A 25345-nucleotide genomic window follows, 5' to 3' on the forward strand; every position below is an offset into this window, starting at 1 on the left:
GCAGAGACACGCACTTCATGAGCAGCACTCAGTTGACGTTGTTGAATGAATGGATGAATAGAGACAGTTGGTCCTTTTTTTGTTTTTACTGAAATTAGCAAAAGAGTTTTTGGTCAACTTAAGGACCCTAGGCTCTTCATGGTTGCAGACGTACTATGAAGGGAGGGTCTAATGAGTATTTGAGCAGGTGTCTGTCGGAGGAGGGACCCTTCTTTCCTAAAATCACAGCCACAGAAAAGTCAGAAGCACTTAAGCAGAGTCAATTCTGACAAAAATCCTTCAGTTCTGCTACAGAAGGCTTCTTTAGGTCTTTCATTTCCTATTATCAAAGAGTTCTCTTCTTGAAGGAAGCACTTCATCTGATGTTTAACTTTGACTGTGTTCTTGCCACTCCTAACTAATAGTAACATAGAAAGTGAATAGTAAGGAAACATTAATCCTCATACTTTCAAAAGACTGGCCAGGAATAAATCCCTTGGATTAAAAAAGATGTATCTTCCATCGATATTATCTACATTTACCTTTGATTACTTTTAATTTGTTGATTTTTGTCATTGAGCCTCTTCTTAACGCTTTTCAATATTTTGCTTTTAAGATATCTCATATTATAACAAAATAGCTAATTTAGCAATTCCTTAGGTTTGTAATTTGGCTACATGAGCCAAGCAGCTAGTTTTTATTGACTTTATTTGATTATTTAGTAAATGAACTGTTATCACAGACAAGTATACAAGCCCAAAAGCTTTCAATTTCTTGCTGAAGTTGAACTATTGACCAGGTTATTTTTAGACTCAACAGTCTGGAATTTTTTTTCTACTTCTTAATACAACAACAAATATTTTCACATTTAAAAGTTTCAATAATTCTGTATGTACTACCAGTTCAATTCTAAACTCTTCGTTGTGTCTAAACTCTTTTGCTGGGACCCAGGTAGGCCCAGCCTGAGTTCCTGATTCTCTTCTCCATTCTTGCCTTTTCTTTTTCCCCTCTTCTACTCCCCCGCCTCCTCCACAGGCTTGGGTCTGTGAATTCATCATTGATTCCAGAAACACTTTGAGGTGCTTTTAAAATATATGTTTAGGCCGGGTGTGGTGGCTCAGGCCTCTAATCCCAGCACTTTGAGAGGCCAAGGTGGGTAGATTACATGAGCTCAGGAGTTCAAGACCAGCCTGGGCAACATGGCAAAACCCCATCTCTACAAAAAATACAAAAATTAGCTGGGCATGTTGGCACATACCTGTAGTCCCAACTACTACTTGGGAGGCTGAGGTGGGAGGATCACTGTGAGCCTAGGAGGTTGAGGCTACAATGAGTTGAGATTGCACCACTGCACTCTAGCCTGGGTGACAGAGAGAGACCCTGTCTCAAAAATTAATAATAATAATAGTAATAATAGTACAAGTTTAGCATCTGTAATTGGAATCAGAGCAAAAGTGCCAATATAGGAGTTAATGTCTCTTTCTTGGTGTAGTCCAAATGTAAACACTATTGGGCCAATATGGCAGCTCCCTTGTCCTAGGGACTTGGGTCTGTCTTGTCGCTCTGTTCTCCTGAATGTGCAGCTTTCTTCTCATTATAAATGGCTGTCCCAGCTCTCAGCAGTGACACATGACTTAGGTATTGGCACATGGCGTTTCTGCATCTGCCCATTGACCAGAATCTAGTCCCATGGCCATCCAAGTTGCAAGAGAAGCTGGGACATTCGTCTTAGCCCAGCAGCCAATGTCTATTTCTATTACTGTAAATGAAGTAAAGAATGGATCAGGAGGGGACAACTATGAATCTTTATGATACCTACTAAGTTTCAGTCATTGTGCTAAGTGCTAGGGATATAGAGCTAAGTAAAGACTGAATCTGGGGGAGAACTGAGTTTAGACTGAGGTCTTGGGGTAGATCCCTGTTGTCTGAAGATACCCTTCTTCGTATACACTATAGAAACACAATTTGTTCTGTGTATATTCTGTATGTAATCTTCTGTGCTTTTGCATTTTCTGCCCATTGCCTGGGATTCTTTCTCCCCCCCCACTTTCCACTGAATGCAATTCTATCCATTCTGCAAGGCTAGCCCAAGTGTCCTCATCTTTGTGAAGGCTCTCTTGTTCCTTCCAGGGATGGTTAGGAGTTGTTTCCTTGGCGTTCCCATTGCTCTTAAACACTGTGTTCTGTTTCCTTTGTTTTTTGAGATGGAGTCTCCCTCTGTCACCCAGGCTGGAGTGCAGTGGCGTGATCTCGGCTCACTGCAACCTCTACCTCTCAGGTTCAAGCAATTCTCCTTCCTCAGCTTCCCGAGTAGCTGGGATTACAGGCATGGGCCCCCATGCCCAGCAGATTTTTGTATTTTTAGTAGAGACGAGGTTTCGTCATGTTGGTCAGGCTGGTCTCAAACTTCTGACCTCAGGTGATCTGCCCACCTGGGCCTCCCAAAGTGCTGGGATTATAGGTGTGAGCCACCGCGCCTGGCCTCCTCAGTTGTTACAAGTGCCTAGAGGAATACATGGATTGTATTTTATTCATTTCATATCCCCAGCACCTTAGCACAGCACTGAGCAAACAGAAGGTGCTCTATAAATGTTTGCCGAATCAAATTAGTTAGTGCTTGGAATCCTTTTGTGGATTCTTGAATGACAAGGTGGGTGGAATCTCTAATGAATGGGGGAATCTCTCTTATATTGTGTATAAAAATATCATAGTTAATAAAAAGTTAAGTGAATTCCAAATCCAATTCAGAATCATAGAAGGGATAGATCATTTCCCGAGTGTTTTCATCTTATTCTAACTTTAAGCTAAATTTTTATTCTTTATTCAGTTATTCTAGTAAAAATGTGGTGATAGAGGTGATGAAGGGGCTTTAAGAAAAAACTTGAGGCCGGGCACGGTGGCTCACGCCTGTAATCCCCGCACTTTGGGGAGGCCGAGGCAGGCAGATCACGAGGACTGGAGTTCGAGACCAGACTGCCTACCATGGTGAAACCCCATCTCTACTAAAAATACAAAAAATTAGCCAGGCTGGTAGTGGGCACCTGTAATCCCAGCTACTTGGGAGCCTGAGGCAGGAGAATCACTTGAACCCAGGAGGCAGAGGTTGCAGCGAGCTGAGATCATGCCACGGCACTCCAGCCTGGGCAACAAGAGCGAAACTCTGTGCCAAAAACAAACAAACAAACAAAAAACAAAAAAACTTGAATTTGAATTATGTGTTCTTTTATATTACTTAGTGTTCTTCTCACTAAAGTTTCTTTAAAAAATCAAATTGAAATCCTGCCTACTAGGAATATATCATGTATGGTTCAGAAAATGGTGAGGGGGTTTTTTTTTTCCACGATGTACTTCAAGAGCCAATTTGCAGTGTAATTCAGAAATTTTGTTTTACTCTAGGTTTCTGATTTAATCACTAAAGTGTCCTTATTGTCTATCTATAAACTATCTGTTATTTTCATTTTGGACCTTCGAATCCACAAAGGTTTAACTAGTATATGATAAGACCATAGAATTTTCACAGACCATGTAGATTGTATAAGTTACAGGGTTTAAATTATGCTATTGCTTATATTACTGATAAACAAAACATGGAATCATTTTGGGACCCGGGTTGTCAGTCAAATAAGGAGATTAAGGCAGAATTTTTTTTCACCTCTATCAACCTCTTAGACTATTAATAACAATATAAAAGTGCTGCTTTAAATCATAGATTTTAAGGCCAGGCACAGTGGCTCACACTTGTAATCCTAGCGCTTTGGGAGGCTGGGGCAGGAGAATGGACTGAAGCCAGGAGTTTGAGACCAGCCTGGGCAAAAAAGGGAGACCCCTGTCTCTACAAAAAAAAATTTAAAAATTAGGCTGGGCACTGTAGCTTATGCCTGTAATCTCAACACTTTGGGAGGCCAGGGTGGGCAGATCACTTGAGTTCAAGAGTTCGAGACCAGCCTGGCCAACATGGTGAAACTCCATCTCTACTAGAAAAAAACAAAAAAAAAAAAACAAAAAGTAGCCAGGCGTGGTGGTGCACACCTGTAGTCCCAGCTACTCAGGAGGCTGAGGCAGGAGAATTGCTTGAACCCTGGAGGTGGAGGTTTCAGTGAGCTGAGGTTGTGCCACTGCACTCCAGTCTGGGTGACAGAGAGAGACGCTGTCTCAAAAAAAAAAAAAAAAAAAAATTAACCAGGTGTGGTGGCATGCACCTACAACCCTAGCTACTTGGGAGTCTGAGATGGGAGGACTGCTTGAGCAAGGCAATCAAGAGTTCAAGGCTGCAGTGAGCCATGATTGCACCACTGCACTTTAGCTTGGGCAGTAGAGTGAGACCCTATCTCGAAAAAGCCTTGAGAAAACACTGGTAAAGTGTTGAGAATTAATTGTCTTTTATTTTTCCAGGAACCTAAAGGATGTGGTGGTGGTTAATCTGTGATGTGAAATCATTAACACACCTTCTTAGGTCTCAACAGAATATGGAATGACTTGGGCATGGGGGCAAATTTGGATCAATATCTATGACACACTAAAGGGTTTTATGAATCATTGCGTGTTAGAATGGCTGATATCATACCATTGAACAGCTGAATCTCCACATGTCTTAATGATTCATCTTTTTAGGTGTGACATGTACAGGGTCTTTAGGGAGAATATTAGGATCAGCTCAGTCCCTGAAAACTGGGTCTTTAGGGAAAGATCTAAATAATAGCTTACAAAGAATATTGACTTGGGAGCTCTCACACTTGGAAGGCAGCCTTATGTAGTTTGTTATATCTAAATCATAGATGGTATGTGATCTAATGAATTAATGAGGTCTGTGTCGGATCAAATTCGCCTTCCAGAGTTATGTTTATTTAACATGCTTTAACCCAGAAAAGGAATATTTGCCAGTGAGCACCAAACAACTGCGCCGCAGTGCTTGAGCGAGTCAGGTCCTGAGGCCACTCTGGCGATCCTCCTTACAATTCATGTGAAATACCTACTGCAGGACAAAGCATCTGACGGTTTGGAGGATGTTTCTGTAGTCCTAGGAACCCACAGTGAATTCGAGTCTAGACTCAGTCATTTTTCAGGGTCAGGGGAGGAGGGAGAAGTAGCAAATCAGATATGCCCAAAACGTTACAGAGGTAACAGTGAATCCAGGATGCTGCTGTCAGCCTGTGCATTGTGAAGAAGGCAGTCATAGCCGAGCAGCCGCGGGAGCAGGAACAGCAGCGTGCTAAGAAGCAGTCACATAAACAGCAGCAGGGGTAGGCCTCCTCCTTTTTAAAAGCAGAATACTGCAGGGTCGCGAAATGCAAGACACTCAGAGGTTTGAAAATCTCCCGAGTTGAGAATGGCTACTGTAAAAGCGTCACCAAGAAACTCTGATGATCTGGACAGCCCTAACTCTGTGTTAGCAATACTTACTTCCGGAAAATTAATGCTACTTCTTGTAGATTTTTGCAAATAGGAAACCCCCCTGAAGAAGATCTCAAATTACGCCCCCCACCCCAAAAAAAAGACAAACAGGGGAGAACAAAGTTTTGGCATGCCTGCAGGAACGGTGGCTCTTTTAGAAGCTACCTAGGAGGCAGAAAGCTAAGTGATTTGCTCATGCCTCTTACCTGGGAGTAGAAGGTGGGAAGAAATGGACCGAGGCTGTGACGAGAAGACAAGGCACAGTGCAGCTTGGTGAAGCCACACGCTGACTGCGTTCTGCCCCCTCTTCATGCAGTGCTGCGGGCTGGTGCATCGCCGGCGAGTACGGGTGTCCTATGTAAGTTTCTATTGCTGTAGAATTGCAGCTGGGAGCTGAAAATACTATTCGTGTCTGTCTGGTGTATGTTGCCTCTTTCAGCTGTTTTTATTCCCTGTGCTGAACCAACCAGACAGTCGATCATTTCGTACCATGAGTTTTCAAGGAATCTGAGGTATAGGAGATTCTGAGATATTTATTTTTTCCCAGAGATGTTTTTATCTATCTTTTGTGCCTTGTGACTTTGATAAGGTTGGAAATAACTTGCACAGGGATTGGTCTGAGAAGTCCATTGTCTCAAAGATCTGCCTCATTCAAACCAGTTGCTACTCTCTTTTACCTAGAGTAGTCCTGTTTTCATATTTGAATGATGGGATGGTGGGGGGGGAGAAATACCACAGAGTTTGACAAATTATAGATAGGCGCAAAGGCACTAAATCCTATTTTGAGCAGCTTCAGAAAAATAGTAGATAATAATCACTGGATGGATGACACAGCTGTTGCAACAGCTTTATCATCCTGTGACTCTTTCACTGAAATAGCCCTTATTTCATGGCCCTGCTGTGTTTTGCAAAATGGCTGTCTGAGTATTAAATTCTACAAGGCAGGCTCACACAAATATTGAAGTATCACTACTTAACATGATTGGATGCTAATTGCAAATATGCTGTGCCGTACACTAGCCGACCAGCTCCGAGCAAGCGCTGGCTTGATTTTCGTACTCCTTTTGCGAGCAGCCACTCTGTTTTCAGGGAGGGATGTGAAAGGGAACAGGAGGTTTATGCAGGCTGGGCAAACTGCAGTGCTGAATTGCTTAACACTGGTTTGACATTCCTGACTGCAAAACAAATAGAAAATTGACAAAGCAAGCTAATCAATACTTAAAGTATTGAAGGTAAAGAAACCCGTGACCTTGGAAAATTGGCCACAAAAAAGAGATATATGTGAGACTTATAGGACAAACAAGGTCAAAATGTGATATGATCTCAATAATAAAGTTGGAAACGGTGAGGGGGCGGGGTGGGAGGGCAGGGAAGAGAGAACTATGCTGTCGAAACTTAAAGAGAGTATTCAATTTTATTAAATAAGTAAAAGCATGAAAAACCCCTTTGATTTAAAGGTTTTTGTAATTGTTACATATTTGGTGCCATTTGTCTTTTGAATCCAACAGTTGACATATCAGAAATCAATGGAGTAGTGAGGTAGCCAGCGAAGATTTCTAAAGACATCTGCAGGGTTAGATGGTTTTTATCCAATCAAAAAATTAATTGCTTTTTAAATAAGATTTGGGAATAAGTGTTACCAACTTTTTAGAGTATAAGATTAGCCGCCTAAAGAAAACCTTAAGTTAAAAACAAAAATAATTTTAATTTAAAAATCCATAGTTTCTAGAATAATGAAGAGTGAGGATTTCTTAGCTTTCTGTGTTTCTGTTTATTCTTGTATAATGAATTAGAAGAAATCCATGGTTATGTGTGCCTGTTGAATACAAAAATTCTGAAATAAGGCCTCCAACAAAGCAACAAATTTTTACCCTACTTATTTTAGTTCTTCTTCTTACACTGAACATGTAAATAAATAGAAAGAAGAGACAACATAATCTGGATTTTTGAAGTCTTGATTGAAAGTTACAGAGACTTGGTTCATCTGCTCATTCTCAAATATTTTTACCCTGTATTTTGAATAAAGTACCACAAAATATAGAGCACAGATGTCTTTTAAAGATAAAAGAAATGCATACCCTTGGTCACTAGAAATAAATTTTCACTTACTTTAGAGCGTTTCTCTCTTGGGAAGCCTTACCTCTAACCCACCTGCTGCTGTTTTAACCTCTCCTCTTTGACACCTTATGGATTGCAGTTTTCTTTACAGATGGCCAACCCAGAGTGGAAGATTGGTTAAATCTGAAACCTATTTTTTTCCTTGAAGGAAAAGAACCCACTGTGCATCTATCTGTAATGGAGACTTTAGATTTGTCTGCAAAGCAGATGAGTCTAGAGGCTGCTCATTGAATACAAAGGGCGGTCAGACCCCTATCCACATACTAGTGGTTAGGGCCTCGTCACACTGCTTGAGCTGTCCTGGTGTCCTTTCTCAAATCTGTTGTCAGTTTCCAGGAATCACAATTCTGATATTACTAGAACTAAATGTCAGTATTTATATACATACACGTATGCATATATCTGTTAGATCTAATTACATAGAGAATATATTTTAGATGTAATAGAAATCAATTGATAAATATGCACCTGTGTGTGCGTGTATCTTAATCTCTCACTAGTTCTTATACCTTTTCTTTTTAGTATGACAGCTTTCTTAAGAATTCCTCCTACTTAAACCTTGTCTCTCAGAAAGAATATGAAAGTTATGTGGGTTTCAAAGAAAGTTATACGCATATGCCATAGTTCTTTATTTCTAGGTTTTTACCTTTCTAAGCTGTTGCTTTTATTAGGTTGCCTCCCCTCACTTGTTTAACGTTACCTTCAGATTCAAAACTTCTCTGAGCAGTGGGCTCACAGAAGTAGGCTGTAGGCTGTAGCTCTGTCTTGCTCTTTAAGACTCAATGCATAAGCCTTTTATTCTTGACATTATTATTGATGTTCAATATCTAGTCTTCATTCTTTTGTTTACTCGTAACCATCATTCTTTTAGAACTCAGCTTCACAGCTCAGAAGTAATTCCTGTGTTTACCTAAACTGTCTTGCTATTTTGTTAAGGACACGAAAATCTGTGAGCTGAATAAATACTCTTAAATGTAAAAGGATATATAAACATGGTAAGCTCTGTGTGCATTTCTGTGAAACGATTCTCAAGTATTGACATTTGCATGCTTTGGAGAGCAGAGATACTAACTCTTTTTGGCAAGCTTTTTGAAAAAATGTTTTAATTTTTGTGGGTACATAATAGGTGTATATATTTATGGGGTACATAAGATGTTTGGATACAGGTATGCAATGCCTAATAATCTCATCATGGACCATTGGGTATCCATCCCATCAAGCATTTATCCTTTGTGTTACAAACAATCCAATTATACCCTTTTAGTTATTTTAAAATGTACTATTACCGAAGTATAACATACATGCAGAAAAGTGGGTGCAGAAATTATATAAGTGTTGAGCTCGAAGAATGTTCTCAAAGCAAACATGCCTGTGTAACCAACACTCAAAACGAGAAACCAAGCATTGCGAGCAACCTTCTCCTCCCTTCCAATTCCAGCTGTCTCCTACCTCCCCCAGGGTACCCACTAAACAGACTTCTAACATGGTGGATTGGTTTTTCCTGTTTCTGAATTTTATTCAAATGAACTCAAACAGAGTCTACTCTCAGCCAGCTTGTGTTGCTCACTATTGTATTTATGATATTAACCCACGTGGCTGCACATAGTTGAAGCTGCAGTTTCTCGTGCTCATGGTTGTACAGTATTCCATTGTGTGGCTCTACGATGACTTAGTGATCCATGCTACTGTTGATGGGCATTTGGGTAGTTTCCAGTTTGGGGCTATCATAAATAGTGCTGTTATAAACAGTTGGGACATGCCATATTGTGAATGTTTATGTATGCATTTCTCTTGGATGCGAATCAAGGAATGAAATTGCCAAAATTGCCAAGTCATAGGGTACAGTCTAAATACATTGTGCTTAAGTAGATGCTGGTCAGCAGCTTTTGGAAACATTGGATCAATGTTCATTCCCACCTCCGTGCCTTCCCCTTACACCTAGTGTTGTCATTTGCATTTTAACCTGTCTGATGCGTATGTCAGAGTATCCCATTATGGCTTTGCTGTGCATTTCCCTGGTAACTAATGAAGTCAAGCGTGTTTTCATATATTTATTGACCATTTGGCCATCTTCTTTTTTTTTTTTTTTTTTTTTTGAGATGGAGTCTCACTCTGTTTCCCAGGCTGAAGTGTAGTGGCGCAATCTCGGCTCACTGCAACCTCCACCTCCCGGATTCAAGCCGTCAGCCTCCTGAGTAGCTGGGACTACAAGTGCCTGCCAACATGCCCAGCTAATCTTTATATTTTTAGTAGAGACGGGGTTTCACCATATTGGCCAGGCTGGTCTTGAACTCCTGAACTTGTGATCTGCCCACCCCAGCTTCCCAAAGGGCTGGGATTACAGGTGTGAGCCACCACGCCTGGCCATTTAGCCATCTTCTTTTGTGAAGTACCTGTTCAAGTATCTTGCTTCTTTTTGTCTTAGGTTATCTGTCTTTTCAGGCATTTTCATTCAGAAAAGAACTGGCAGGGAGAAAAGCATCCGGTGATTAGCACAACAAAATCATTAGAGACAAATGTTACCGACAGAGATATACACAAATGGAATCAGACTTAGCCTGGGTTTGAATTTGATATAATCATTTATTTACCATGTGATAGTGGGGTTCGTTTCTTTCTTTGAGTCTCAGTTTTCTCATCCATATAATCAGGATAATAGTAAAATTTCAAAAGTTTACCGTGAGAGTTAAGATGTGCACTTACTTCTGGCCCGATATGTGGTTGTTTCTGAAAAATGAGTAGTCACTGTGTTAGGAGATCTTGAAGCAGGGGAATTTGCTGTCTACTTGGTTGCCGCCTGTGTTAGTTGTTAACTACTAATAGTATTGAAAAGCTTTAATAAATGACTAGATACTGGAAGGTAATGTAGTCCACGTGTTACTAATCTCTTATAAGATCCACACTTTCCATAGTGTGTGATCACCTTCAAGCTTTTAGAGATTTAAATGTCACCAAATGACATTGCATTTGTATATATACCATAACTTAAACAATTCAGTACTGTAGTTAAATTCTGATTGTTCCAACGCACATTCACGTAGTCCTTCAAAGTTTACGAAATGCTTTTATGCCCACTATTTTATTTGACATTAAAGCAATCACTAGGGATAGGCAAAGGAAGTGACGATGTCTTCATTTTATAGATGAGAAAATTTCAAATCAGGGAAATAAACTGTACTGCCAAAGGCCACAGAGTCTGAGGATGGTGAAACGGAGATTCAAGCTGAAATTGACTCATTCCATGTATAGTGCTTTGGTCATGTTGTTTGGAATGTCTTCCCAAGTTTAAATAATGGGATTATAATTAAATTAACATGAAAAAGTTGTAGTGCTTTTGGGTATAAAAATCAATTATCACTGGGCTAGAGAAATGCTGAAGTGCCAGTTCACAGAGATTTCTGGTTAGCGGAATGTAGATAGTTTACTTTTTTTTTTTTAATTGTGGTTGTTCACTCACAATTCATATTTTTCACAAGTGATCAGACTTGTCCTGCCAGTTAAAATAAGTGTGAGCCGGCTGGGCACAGTGGCTCACGCCTGTTATCTCACCACTTTGCTAGGCCGAGATGAGCAGATAACTTGAGGTCAGGAGTTCAGGACCAGCCTGAACAACAGGGTGAAACATCGTCTCTACTAAAAATACAAGAACTTAGCCATGCCTGGTGGTGCATGCCTGTAATCCCAGCTACTCGGGAGGCTGAGGCGGGAGAATCACTGGAACCCCAGAGGTGGAGGCTGCAGTGAGCCGAGATCGTGCCACTGCACTCCAGCCTGGGAGACAGAGCAAGACTCTATCTCTAAATAAATAAATAAATTAAGTATGAGCTATGCACTTACATGTGCCTTGGGAAATATATTTGCACAGTAAATGATTTTTAAAGGCATGTGTCTATGTATGTGTGTATATATACTGTGTGTGTGTGTATATGTATGTGTGTGTGTGTATATATATATATATCTGTCTCCTTAAATCACTCAGAGCTTTTCCAGATATGTCTTAAGATGTCCTTTAAGGGTGATATTTGGCTTTTAAGACCTCTGTATCTTTGAATGTCAAGTTCATATATGTATTTTGGTAAGAAATTGATAACTTCATATTTGGAACTGCATGTGTTTTTATTAATAATAGCTTTTAATATTGGCCATGTTAAAATCCTTAATTTTTTCAGAGCTTTAAATTTGGCTTTCATTATAAACCTCACTACATAATGACATTTTATTAAAAGAAAATAAGAGGCCGAGTGTGGTGGCTGGCTCCTGTAATCCCAGCACTTTGGGAAGCCAAGGTGGGCGGATCACTTGAGGTCGGGATTTCAAGACCAGCCTGGCCAACATGGTGAAACCCCATCTCTACCAAACTTACAGAAATTAGCCAGGTGTGGTGGCGGGCACGGGTAATCCCAGTTACTCAGGAGGCTGAGGCATAAGAATCATTTGAACCCAGGAGGTGGAGATTGCAGTGAACTGAGATCACGCCACTGCACTCCAGCCTGGGTGACAGAGTGAGACTCCATCTCAAAAAGGAAAACAAAAAAAAAAAAAGAAAAAAGAAAATAAGATAAACTTTCATATAAACATTAAGAAGCACAGAGGTGGGAAAATGAAATTAAGTTGGTGGTTGGCAACCTCTGGGCATGTGTAGAGAATGAGCTTGTTGGTGCATGTTCAGAGTCATGGGACCCTCCGGTTGCCTTAGCACCTCCCAGCACCTCCCCAGTTAACACTGATCACTTTTTCATCCCATTGGTTGAGGCAGCTTCATGTGTGAATGACACTTCCGGGGCAGGGGCCCAGCCTTTGCACACCGGAGAAGCTCCTGCAAGTTACTCCATCACTCTGTGCCTCGACTTCCCTTTCTATGAAACAAGGATAATAATAGAGTCTTACTCTTAAGTTTTCTATGATTATTAAATGTGTTAAACTATGAAAACACTTGGCACAGAGTAAGTACTCAAATAAATGTGAACCGTTTCAATTGTGATTATTCCCACCTCCCTCTGCATCTGAGCACAACTTCTCCAACGCTGAAAAAGAGCAGTCCCTTTTAGAAAGATGCCTTCATTGTTTTAAGGAAAGCTCTTGTAAAGCATATTGGATTATGTAGGGCTGTAGTGGTCATCATCTAACTGTTCATTCATGAAGCACTTACTGAGTCCCTGCTCTTTGCCCAAGGCTATTCTGAAAGTTAGAAATGTAGAGAGGAATTGAACCTTTCATCTCTGTTCTCAGAAAAGTCTAGTCTAGTGGTGGAAATATATGAGTTTCTGGAACATTAAAATGTGTTTGACAAAGCAGGATTATCTGACAATAGGAATAAATAAATGGTGTACCACCTATAGCAGGAAATAGCATATAGGCATTAAAGAGAAAAGGCTAGATTTGTATAGACTGACATAGAAGGAGGTTTATATTCTGAGAATATGTTATATAAAAATTAAGATGTAGAGCAATGTATATAGTATGATTGCATTTATTCTACATGTGTTTGCATTTATATTGGTGTTTGCATGAGTAGAGGTCTAAAAGACTTTACCAATATATGAACAGCACATGAAAATGAGATTATAGGGGAACAGGCAGGATTTTACCTTTTACATCATTAAGTATGTTGTAATAAGAATGTTTTAATTTAATAATACATATTTAATGTGACAAATCTCTTAAAATTAATTTATCCATCACCTTTTTCCACAAAGGCTTATAAAATTTAAATAGTATGTTATCTCCTACTTCACTAGAAAACGCTCAACCTGAAATACATTGAGCAAAAGTAATTCAGAAACTGAGGAGTCTATTGATTGAGAAATTGTCATATGTACTCAAAGTATTTTGGAATAAAGAAGGGCAAGGTCTGGCCGCCTTCTTGATCAAGAAGTGCCTCGTAGCAACACTGCTATGAGCTCCCAAATGTCCTTTAGGTCTGGCCTTCACGGGATGTTATATGTGGATGTGCTTAACTACGGGTTAGGGTTAAGTCCTTTGCTTTGCGTGATAAGAGTCTGCTTCATGAAGGGTGATCAAGTCCTACTGAGTTGATTGGCACTGTGGTACACCTTGGTTGCTGGCAGATTTCCTAAGTAAATGAAGGTCAGAAGGAATATATGAGATCTAAGCAGGTGAATTTACATCATCTTAAGAGATATTTCCATTAATTAGCCTACTGAGTTATCATCCTCCACTAAAGATACACACCACTCATGATGGTCACATGGTCACATCTGTTGGACATGGCCCCATCCCACTGTCTAAAACACTTTTCCCGTCACTTCTGTGATACCACATTCTCCTGTCTCCACTTTTTTCTTCCTATTTCTCCTAATCTACCTATGATATATTCAATGTCTTGCCATATTGCTATTCCTTCATGTGGTCATGAGTCCATCCTCAACTTTAGAGAAGCTGGTGATTGGCAACATGACATTTGAGGAATGCTCAAAAGAAAGAAAATCTGAAAGAAAATATACCTAGAAAAAATGGCTAGAGAAATTGAAGTTAAACTTTTCTGTACATATGCTGATGGTTACCAAATCAATATGCCCAGCCCAGATCTTTCTTCCAAGTTTTAGACCCATATTCAAAAGTTTCCAGACATCTCTATTTGGAAACACTCCAGGCACTGTAAACATGGTTTTGCAAGACTGAGCTCCATCTTTGTGGTCCTGTTCCTCCCTCTCTCTGCTCCTCCCTTCCACTATCCCATCACTACTTATATCTACTCCTCATTTAATGGTTAGATTAAATGACATGGTTATACTCTCCATTGTCCAAACCAGAAACATCGTCCCTGTCCCTCTTCTTTACTTTCTGATCCATTCAATCATGTTCAATCATTGCTACTTCCTTGAGAGCTCTGGAATCTTTTCTTTCTATTCCACCTATCTCAGTCCTAGTGCAGGCTGTTATTTCCTTCCCAAGCTACTACAGTAACTGTGGTAGTCCATTCTCACCCTGCTGTAAAGTAGTCCTCAAGACTGGATAATTTATAAAGGAAAGATGTTTAATTGACTCACAGTTCCTTATAACTGGGTAGACCTCAGGAAACTTACAGTCATGACAGAAGGCAAAGGAGAAGTAAGGACCTTCTTCACATGGCACAGGAGAGAGAAGACAGCAAAGGGGGAAGAACCCCTTATAAAACCATCAGATCTCATAAAAACTCACTATCACAAGAGCAACGTGGAGGAAACTGCACCCATGATCCAGTCACCTCCCACCGAAAGTGGGGATGAAGGAGATTACAATTCCAGATGAGATTTGGGTGGGGACAAAGCCAAACCATATCATCAGCCTCCTAACTGGTCACCCCATCTTAGTCTTCATCCTCCAACAATCCATTCTTCATATTGGAACTACCATTGTGATTTTTTTCAAGAGCAATCATGGCATTTCTCTGCTTAAAGCCCCCAGTTGGTTCCCGTTTTCTGAGAATATGAGTGCAATCTGAGCAATGTTGCTATGAGACACTTCTTGATCAAGCCACTGCTTATCTCCTTAGCCTTAACTCTCAGCACCTTCTTCCTCCAAAGTCCCAGTGGCATTGAATTTCATACAGTTTCCCAACAAGCAACACTCTTTTATTTGCCTGTGCTCCTCCCCAGAGGCTGTTGCCCAGTCTTGGTTAGGTATCCTTGCTTTTCCCCTATGGTAACACTTACCCTATCTTATCCTAATTATCCCTTTAGTTGTCTGCCTATCTTTGAACTTAAGTTTCTTTCACTCCCTTTTGGATTGTTGTATCTCTGTTGCCCTGAAAGAATGCCTGGCCTCTGACAGACACTCAAGACATGTATACATAATGCTGAGGAAATATCAAATTTTCACTTTTTCACTGCTACCTCTTTATTCCTACTTGTCATTATAATATGTCATTTTGGAGGATACGGGGTAATGCTCTCAGTGAGTCTATGAAGCTTCCCCCAGATACTTCATTGATTTATGTGATATATATGAAATTTACCATATACTTGTGTGTATAAACACACATATACAGAGCTTCGTGATGGTATAAGTGTTCCTTGGTCTCATCAGTATGCATAAAGTAGAAGAGAAATTTGGTTGATATGCATAAAGTAGAAGAGAAATTTGGTTGCTACAGTTTGCAACTATGTAATCATTTCCTCTTTTGGCCTCTTTTCCCGATTTAGATGATATTCCTTGTATTTCTTTTAAGAATATAAAGCAAGAAGCAGCTTATTTACCCACAACAAGGACCTGCTGAAGTGCAGAGGAGATCTAAGTTCTGATTGAAAGCATGAAATTGACTAAAACCCACAAACTAATTTCGTTTTAAAACAGTAGTTACAAAAGTAGGTAAATATGTTTTAAAACAAAAACATATTTAAAAACAAAAACCTATCTTCAAGCACAGCATTTAAAAATAAAAACACCACCAGATTATTTGAAGCCTTGAGTTAAGGGCTTTAATGGCTACACGTATGGAAACCTTCCCTAACATCTTTACCATATATAAAACAAGCAGCTCCTATTTTAGGAGATGTGTCCTTCCTCCTGGTTGCAGCACAGGCAGGTAGCCGTTCTCTGAAGCAGCCTTTTGTGTTGTTGGTTTAGAGGCTTTCATTGCCAGCTGACGTTTCTGCTGAATAGATCTGTTTCCCATTGAGCCAGACTCCTGTGTGTGTTCTCTTCCTTGGTATTACATTGAGATAACAGCCAATTCTCTTCTGTTTGAATCATCAGAAGTAGCTTTATTTTTTGTTTGTTGGGTTTTTTTTTCTTCCTTGCACTTTTGTGATGAGCAGGTCACCATTCTCCTCCATACCACCAAAGGAATAAATAATTTATGTAACCTACCCTGATTTCCAAACAATAAACCTGAATAAAGAGAGTAAGGGACAAGGGTCCTGTTGCAATTTCCATCCCTTACCATTTTTTTCTTTCTTCCTTTCTTTTTTCTTTTCTTTTTTTTTGGTAATATTTCCAGTGAGTCTGTGAAGCATCCCCAGAGTGTCCCATTGACTTCTGTATGGTAGTTTCATTATTGGGTGAATCAGTTTTTTCTTTGGAGCAGATATGATATTATGAAACAATGTGATAGCTATTCAAAAGAGTGGATCACAACCTTTTCTCTACAAAGAGGAGTGGGACATAGTTTTAATTGGAACAAAGGCTTCTTAATGACTTTCAAGGCTCCTAGTTAAGGGAGACAGGGCAAGATGTCAAGGAATGGTGCGCTAAAAGATTCTACTTGGAAGATGTGGAATCTCTCCCTTCCTCTCTCTCTCAAGGTTCTATGCCTCTATATTCATAATTACCCTCCAAAACTTCAGAGAGGGTGGATAATACAATTTGGTGGTACACACTAGAAATCACCTTTTTCTAATTTAAAAGATAGAACTCATTGGAGGTTTGTAGTAATGCTGCTGATATGGTTTGGCTCTGTGTTCCCACCCAAATCTCACCTTGAAGTGTAATAATCCCCATGAGTCATGGGAAGGACTCGGTGGGAGGTAATTGAATCATGGGGGCAGATTTTTCCCATACTGTTCTCATGATACTGAACAAGTCTTACAAGATCTGATGGTTTTATAAAGGGGAGTTCCCCTGCACAAGCCCTCTCGCCCGCCGCCATGTAAGATGTCCCTTTGCTCTTCCTTTGCCTTCGGCCATTGATTGTGAGGCCTCCGCAGCCACAAAGAACTGTAAGTCCATTAAACCTCTTTCCTTTGGAAATTACCCAGTTTCAGGTATGTCTTTTTCAGCAGCATTAGAATGGACTAATACAGCTTCTTAGTGTGTTCTTTGGGTCACTAGCATTAGGATTCCCAGGGATGTTGGTCCCAAAAAAAATGCAGATCTCTGGGAAGCATCTTAGACCCATAGATTCTGAATCTCAGGGATGGATCCTGATAATTTAATGTTTAATAATCTCTCAATGTGACTTCTTTGTGCATCACTATTGTTAGAGGGCTACTGGCCAACAGCAGAGCTATGGAAGGAAAGCTGAAGGTTGGATCAGGGCTGCTCTGAGAATTTCAGCATTGGGAACTGTGGCTGGGCTCCTTGGAGTCTATCTTTTGAGGTGAGTCAGCTCACCTCAAGTCAACTGGTGTCAAGTGTCTCAAGGTTCAAGTTCCTAGGAGAGGGGATCAGAGTGACCTGGCTTGATCTCCCCAGGCCAGGAGACGGGAGGGCTACTTGACTGGCTCTGTCACCATGCCTGCAGACAGTAGAGGACGAGGAGGGTTTCCCTGAGGAAAATCCAAGTGCTGTTTTCCAGAAAACAAAACAAAACAAAAGGGGGAAATGGATCCTGGACAGATAAAAGCCACAGATGTTTTTTGCACATACACAAAAGCTAATGATACCATTTTTAAAAGTGAACCATGCTCTCCTGCGGTGAAAGCTTAGAAAGTGAAGAATTAACATATTTAAACTTAGCAATGCTGATGTTCCTCATTACATAAATGGGGATTATGGAAATGGTGGCTAATAGTGATGGAGTTTATAAGGAAACATCCAGAATTCAAAATACAGAATTGCCTTTCCAGTAGGATTTGTACCTGGCAAAAACTTGCAGAGTAGGGACTCAGTATTTGAATTAATTTAAGTAGTCATGGCAAAAAGATTTTACTCAGATATTCAGTAAGTATTGGCAACTTACTGAATTACAATACTGAATTATAGTAGGAGCTGGCAGAATTGACTGAGCAACACTTTGAAGAACATATTTATAAAATAGCTAAAATGAAATACCACATATTCTTTAATTCCTTTCAAGGTACAACTTTAACTACTAGGTCCAGTTCATACCATTTGTTTCTTCTTCTTGTTGGAATTTCTTCTTGTTGTTGTTGGAACCACAGGTCTGAACAAACACAGTTCCGTTGAATATCTAGAAGGAAAGATACAATTTGGATTTTGCTTTTCCAGAAAGTTCCACTCCTTGGGGGTCCTACTAACCTCTAACGTTGACATCATTATGGATGCTGCAGAAAGAAGTTGGATGTCCTGTGCGCAATGGACTACATTGTGAAGCCTGTTGGCAACTTCCCTTATATAAGGTTAATTCAGGTGAAATAAATCAACCTGACTACTTATTTTGATGAAAATAAATGTCACTCCAGAAAAAAAAAAAAAAAAGAGAGAGAAGCCACCTGCAATGGAAAGGAATAAGAAAAGTATTTTGCAAATTGTTCAAACTGCGAGTAACTATCAGCACCCCTCAGCACCCACTTTTATCCGAATGAACACTGCAAATATCTTAAAAAGTGACTTAAGGTTGTGCAAGAAGCTTCCTCAACTTACTCTTGAACACCTACCTCTCAAATCTGAATATGACAGCAGGACAGAAAGACCCTAGAATTTCTCACCTTTTATGTAAGCACTCTAAGCAAGGTTTGCCTGTGAATTTTTGTTTGATTAAAGATGGGTGAAGAGAGGGTCAGAACTTCTCTATGTCATGACCTCTCTTCCTTCAGGGTTGTACATATTTTAAAAGAGAAATCCACAATTTTTTTCTCATATAGTACAGATCTTCACTTAATTTAGTCTTATGACTTTAAAAATGTATTATTTTAAATAACCTTTGGTCAATCCTCCTCAAAGCACCAATTTAATAGGATTTTCATTTCTGAACTATAATTACAACATGCTTATAACCATTTAAAAATAATAGGATTCTTACTTCTACAGACCAAAAAAACACTTAAAATTTCAAAATGAATCCCCGCTTCAAAGGGAAAAACCATCAGGGCTGGAGGGTCCTTTTCTGATTTTTCACTTTTTTTTTCTCTGTATGATTTCTTATTGTATAGTTTTATTTTTTTCCAATGAACTTAACTCTTGAGCCATGATTGACACTACAATCAGATTAAAGGATACTCTTTTAAAAGACACTGATTTGGACTCTACTCCATAAAAAAGGAGATGAAAGCTGGCTTTTTCTGACTTGATTGGCTATTCCGTGTTTACCTTTTTATGCCCTTGATGAGACAGGTGTTTCTCATGGCATTTTATGCAGTCAGTCAAGTCAGCCAGGATTTGACTCTGACAGTTGTGCTCCATCGCTATCTGGAGAAAATGGCAGCAGCTCAGAGTTCTTAGAGATTACCCCTGTGATTTGATTTCCAGCTATAGACTTTCATTTTCTGCCAGGTCTCTGATGGGTCAGATTTAAGTACCAATGTGCCATCTAAATACCAGCTCTCTGAACTCATTTCCTAACTTTATCCTGTTAATGCCAAACTTCTTTATGAAAGAGGAAGGTTAGCTTCATAATAAGGGAATAGACACAAGAGACTACATACACACGTGGTTTTGAATATCAGCTTCTAGGAGCTGATGGAAGAGTATGCACAGAATATTAGTCTCATATTAAGCATCAGGAAGAATAGCCAGTGGATGCTGGGCTTAATACCTAGGTTATGGGGGGATCTTTGAAGCAAAGCACCATGGCACACGTTTACCTCTGTAATGAACCTGCACATCCTGCGCATGTACCCCTGAATATAAACTAAAAGTTGAAGATTTAAAAAAAGAAAAAATTTGTTTTTCTAAAAAAAAAAAGTTTCAGATTGAATGAGTGGCTCATGAAGAAAATAAAATTGGATTTTATTCTCCCATGCAACTCATCATGGTTTTAAAAATTCCTTCTTGTTAAATAATGGCTCTGTTTTTTGTAAACTGCATAGAATAACACAATCAATGTTTTATTAATACTTTCAAAATTACCATGCAGATCAGAGAAGCTCGAGATTTTAAATTTTGAAGTAGGACTTTACTATCAGTTGTTATTAGTAATTTCAACCAATTTGTCTGGTTTCAAAATATGTGACTTAATTGCCACGAGAGTGGTGAAACTGTTCACATGTAATGAGAAAATTCTGGTTCAACTTTTCTTTATTCCTTGTCTATCTTTCATACATTTCAACATATCAAAGTATTAACATATATTTTATAGTAATCTCAAATAATAACTAATCAATAAATACAGAACATCTCTGTACCATGCAACAATTTCAGTCTCACATGATATAAAAAATTAGAACTGTTACAGACTTTGGGCAAAAGTGGTGATCTCAGACAATTTCATGATAAATTAAACTTAGAATCAAAGAGTGAAACCAGAATAAGCAACGTTAAGAAGTGGATGATCAGGCCAATCTTATTGGAAACGTCAATTGTGTACTTGCTAACCTACAGCCTTCTACTACATGAAGCCACCCAACTCACAGTCACTGCCAAATGGCAGCTCTGTATATACAAACTACATGGACAGCACCCTCACCCCGCAAACAAGCAGCCAAAATGTATTCGGTTGAACACTTTGACTTAGGAATTTGAATGGAGAATTCACAGTATCACTTAGCAATGGAGCGGGAGCTGAAAGATTACCATGTATGAGAATTAAAGTCATACAGGGCTGGATACAGTGGCACGTGCCCCGCTCTGTCATCCAAGAGCTTTGGGAGGCCAAGGCAAAAGGATTTTTTTCTTTAACACGGAGTTTTGCTCTTTGCCCAAGCTGGAGTGAAGTGGCGTGATCTTGGCTCACTGCAACATCTGACCCCCGGGTTCAAGCGATTATCTTGCCTCAGCCTCCCAAGTAGCTGGGATTATAGGCATGTGCCACCACACCCGCCTAATTTTTGTATTTTTAGTAGAGACAGGGTTTCCCCATGTTGGCCAGGGTGGTCTTGAACTCCTGACCTCAGACAGTCCACCAACTTCAGCCTCCCAAAGTGCTAGGATTACAGGGATGAGCCACTGCACCCGGCCTTGCAGGAGGATCTTTTGAGGCCATGAGTTCACGACCAGACAGGGCAACATAACGAAACCCCCATCTCCACAAAAAAATTTAAAAATTATTAGCCTGGTGTGGTGGCATGCACCTGCAGTCCCAGCTACTAGGGAGGCTGAGGTAGGAGGATCTCTTGAGCCTGGAAGGTTGAGGCTGCAGTGAGCCGTGTTCGTGCCACTGCACTCCAGCCTGAGGGATGGAGCGAGATCTTGTCTCTTAGAAGAAAAAAGTCATGGAGAGTCATGGCAAGCCAAATTTTGAGTAAAGAATCCCATGAGGAAATGGAAGCTATGTGATAAAGAATCTGCATGGAAAAGGGAGACAGCCAGGTGGCACCGGGTGCAGACCGCAGAGCATGCAGGAGGAGTGGCCTATAAAGGCAACACCCTTTAGAGACAGAAGGTTGTGTTCATGGCAGAACACCAGAGTGAAGATCAAAAGTCATCTCTGGTTTTTCTGAAGTCTTATGGTCCAGCTTTTCTGAGTTGCCCCAAGTGTATATTCTTTAAGTAAGGCCCTGCCCCTTGTGGGGACTTCAGTGATCTCTATTCTTTTCCACCAAGTGGCCAACACTCTAATACAACTAGGAAAAAATATGATCAACCAAGGAGACAAAAGTGAGTGAGCACTAAATGTTAGCATAAGCTTAAATGATGTGACATGATAAATCAATATAAAGATGAAATATATATACAGAGGTTTCTAAAACACAAATGATAATTAAAACATATCTCATAAATTATGAAGTGAGACATACTTAATCTTCAGGTTAACAGTGTCTACACTTATTCATTTAATCAATATTTATTTAATGCCTAACATGTCTCAGACACTATATTATTCTTGGGGGATGTAAAGATGAATCAAATAATCTTTTCCCTCAAGGAAATCATAGTCTAGCAGCTAGAATGAGACATCTCTTTCATTTTTTTCTTTTTTAAAAAATGGATTGCTTTTGATTCCTGAGTCAATCTGTTATCCTCACTTAAGCAGATCATGTATGGGAATTTGGGAACCAGTTTCCTATAACCAGCTATAACACAATGTGATTAATTGTACATATATTTTGGCTCAAATCTTGGATTTAAGTGAGTAACCTAGGTACTATACAGAAATGGATATTTTTCGGGCTAATGGATAAAGATTTGTGTTCCAGTAAATCAAGTTACAAGGAAAAGATTGTCCTTAATATTGCTGTTACTATGTAGATTAATTTTAAGCTTAATTATATAACTGCTATGCATACATCGTGACCAAAGAAATGCAGGATTTGGCTTATGACTTGATGTGGTGGCTGGGCACGGTGTCTCACACCTGTAATTCCAGCATTTTGGGAGGCCAAAGCAGAAGGATAGCTTGAGTCCAGGAGTTTGAGACCAGCCTGAGCAACATAGTGAGACCCTGTCTCTACCCAGAAAAGATTTAATGTGGTGAGTAATAAGGAACTGGCCTCATGATGATCATGAGTCTGCATTAATGCGGCAAGAGGCACTCCAGAAAGACTTCTGGCAACGTAGGCAATTGGATTTGAATGGAGACCGTCAGGAATTTATAAGACCACAGTCTTATATATTCCCCAGGTGAGGTGATCAAGGGATGAGAAAAGTCGCAGTGACAGGGGCTATTGAGAGAAAAAAAAGAAAATGAAACATAAATATGATGATTTTATCTTTTGCTATTTTACTCATAAAATATGATTTATGTAGACTAAAATTTTATTTGCGATAAGGGAAATGGAGATAGAAAATGGCTAAGTCAGAAAAAGATAGTCAGATTCTGCTTTTCACAGCCTATTTTGGGCTAATTGCTCCCTGAAAATAAATGTTTTAAAAAAACTTCTAGGCCGGGTGCAGTGGCCACACCTGTAATCCCAGCACTTTTGGGGGCCGAGGTGGGTGGATCCCTTGAGTCAAGGGGTTCGAGACCAGCCTGGGGAACATGATGAGACCCCTACTCTACAAAAAATAGAAAAATTAGCTAGGCCTGGTGGCATGTGCCTATAGTTCCAGCTACTTAGGGAGGCTGAGGTGAGAGGATCGCTTGAGCCCAGGAAGTCAAGGCTGCAGTGAGCCATGATCATACCACTGCACTCCAGCCTGGACAACAGAGAGAGATCCTGTCTTAAAAAAAAAAAAAATCTTTAGTATGTTTTGGTTTGAAATTGAGCATATTGGAAACCTCCTGAATTCTTCCTCTATACATTCCTTCACCCATTTCTTATCAAGGACATTTTAATTTAGTTGGTTGGCCAAATTAATCAAATCTGAAAGGATTTGGCTGTCTTTTTGAAAGCTGTCCCAGAACTGGTAAAACAAATGGTTCTTTTCTTCCTGGAAGAAATTCAGAGAGCCCCTCCCTCCCGGATCTCCCCATTCCCTTTTTTCTCTACCTTTCCCCAGTGATCACAGTCAGGAAGAGCCAGAAATGGCTTTGTAACTCTTACGAATAATGAAATGTCATTGTTGATGACTCCTACCAACGGGGAGGGATGCTGTGGTTAGACCCTTGCTTAAGAAACGATTGTTTGTAACGTTATTCATGCCTTTGTCATCTCTGGGTTCTGTAACTGCAGCATGTTCTACTGGGATGTGTCTTTGAAGTTCACTTGGCAGACATTTGTATTATCATTTTAGCAGCATTTTCTTGCATATAATATGCCAGAGTAATACACACTAAAATGATAAATATAGTTTTTGCCCTTGAAGAGTTGATAATCTGACAAGGGTCTGCATTTAGTTACTAAATCATCCAAAGAGAAGTTATCATCAGAAGTATCATGACCTGTTGACAAAGTTTTAGGCAACCTGTTAGAAATACTCAGCTTGGTCTAAACTAAATACAGAGCTCTTCAAAGTCATTGGTACTGAAAGCCTGGCTTGAGCTAAAGAAAACAATTTTCCACCCGAGAGCCGGGCGCAGTGGCTCATGCCTGTAATCGCAGCACTTTGGGAGGCTGAGGTGGGCAGATCACTTGAGGTCTGGAGTTGAAGACCAGCCTGGCCAACATGACCAAAGTCCATCTCTACCAAATATACAAAATTAGATGAGCATGGTGGCATGTGCTTGTAATCCCAGCCACTTGGGAGGCTGAGGCAAGAGAATCACTTGAACCTGGGAGGTGGAGTTTGCTGTGAGCCGAGATCACGCCGCTGCACTCCCGCCTGGGCAACAGAGTGAGACTGCGTCTCAAATAAGTAAATAAATACAAATTATCCACCCAAGAGAATAAATCCTGTTGGCCACTTATTCAAAGTAGAATAAGTTCTACTTTGAATTATTACTACTGTGTGTAGTTTCACCATAGCTGACACATGGGCATTATAAGTTACATTTACAAGAATAAAAACTAGAAAAATTAACCATGAGTATTTATTGAGCAATTACTATTTAGCAGGTTCTATCCTAAGTGCTTTACATATATTCATGAAATACTCATAACCTATGAGCACTATAAAAATCTTTTATTTTGTAGATGATGAAATCGAGGCACAAGGGCACTGTGTCCAAGGATGCCCGAGCCAAGATTTGAACCCGTCGAGCCTGGTCCTAAAGTCTACTATTGAATTCATACACTTAATCCCTCTCCTAGTCACTGCAGCCCCTCTCTGTGTATTATAAAAAAGTACTCTCTTTGAGTGGGAAAATTAGAAAAATGCACCCTCACAGGGAGGATGTAGCCTCTCTTTATTTCACCCCTAACTCATCCTTTGGCCTGGGCTTTTGAACAGTGCACAGAATGTACAACTGTACGTGGCAGCCCTGTCTTCACTGGCAGTCAGTACCTTTACAAATTTCAAGTAACTTTGACACGCGTAATCTTATTTGATTTTGGCTTCAGCCACATGAAATAAAGTGACAGTTAATTACCTTTCTGTTACAAAACAAAAATCTATTCTCTGCATGTATTGATGTATTGATCATACATCATAAAAACCAAGCAGTGGCCCAGGGGCAGGAAAGATCCTGGGTATGAACCGCTGTGTGCTTTACTATATACTACATGCTTAGCACACGATTTAATTTACTGTTCACACAAGCCCTATGAGGTAGGGGATCACTAACGCCTGTACACAGATGAGGAAACGGCGTCAATAAAGC

General features: G+C 39.9%; 1 protein-coding gene across 5 annotated transcripts in view; it reads left to right on the forward strand.

Moving 5' to 3' along the window:
- Window positions 1-25345, forward strand: part of CACNB2 (calcium voltage-gated channel auxiliary subunit beta 2) — a 403231-nt gene that overhangs the window by 117994 nt on the left and 259892 nt on the right. The window contains exon 1 of one of the 5 annotated variants that reach the window (XM_055296700.2): window positions 1948-5728. The exons of 3 other annotated variants lie outside the window; for them this stretch is intronic. In XM_055296700.2, the coding sequence (XP_055152675.2) occupies window positions 5681-5728 (48 nt within the window). In that variant the 5' untranslated portion in view covers window positions 1948-5680. Of the gene's footprint in view, window positions 1-1947; window positions 5729-25345 lie in introns of those variants that run through there. One more of the 5 variants, XM_055296698.2, reaches the window with a different exon arrangement.

This window comes from Symphalangus syndactylus, chromosome 10 (genome assembly GCF_028878055.3).
Source record: "Symphalangus syndactylus isolate Jambi chromosome 10, NHGRI_mSymSyn1-v2.1_pri, whole genome shotgun sequence".
Lineage (NCBI taxonomy): Eukaryota > Metazoa > Chordata > Mammalia > Primates > Hylobatidae > Symphalangus > Symphalangus syndactylus.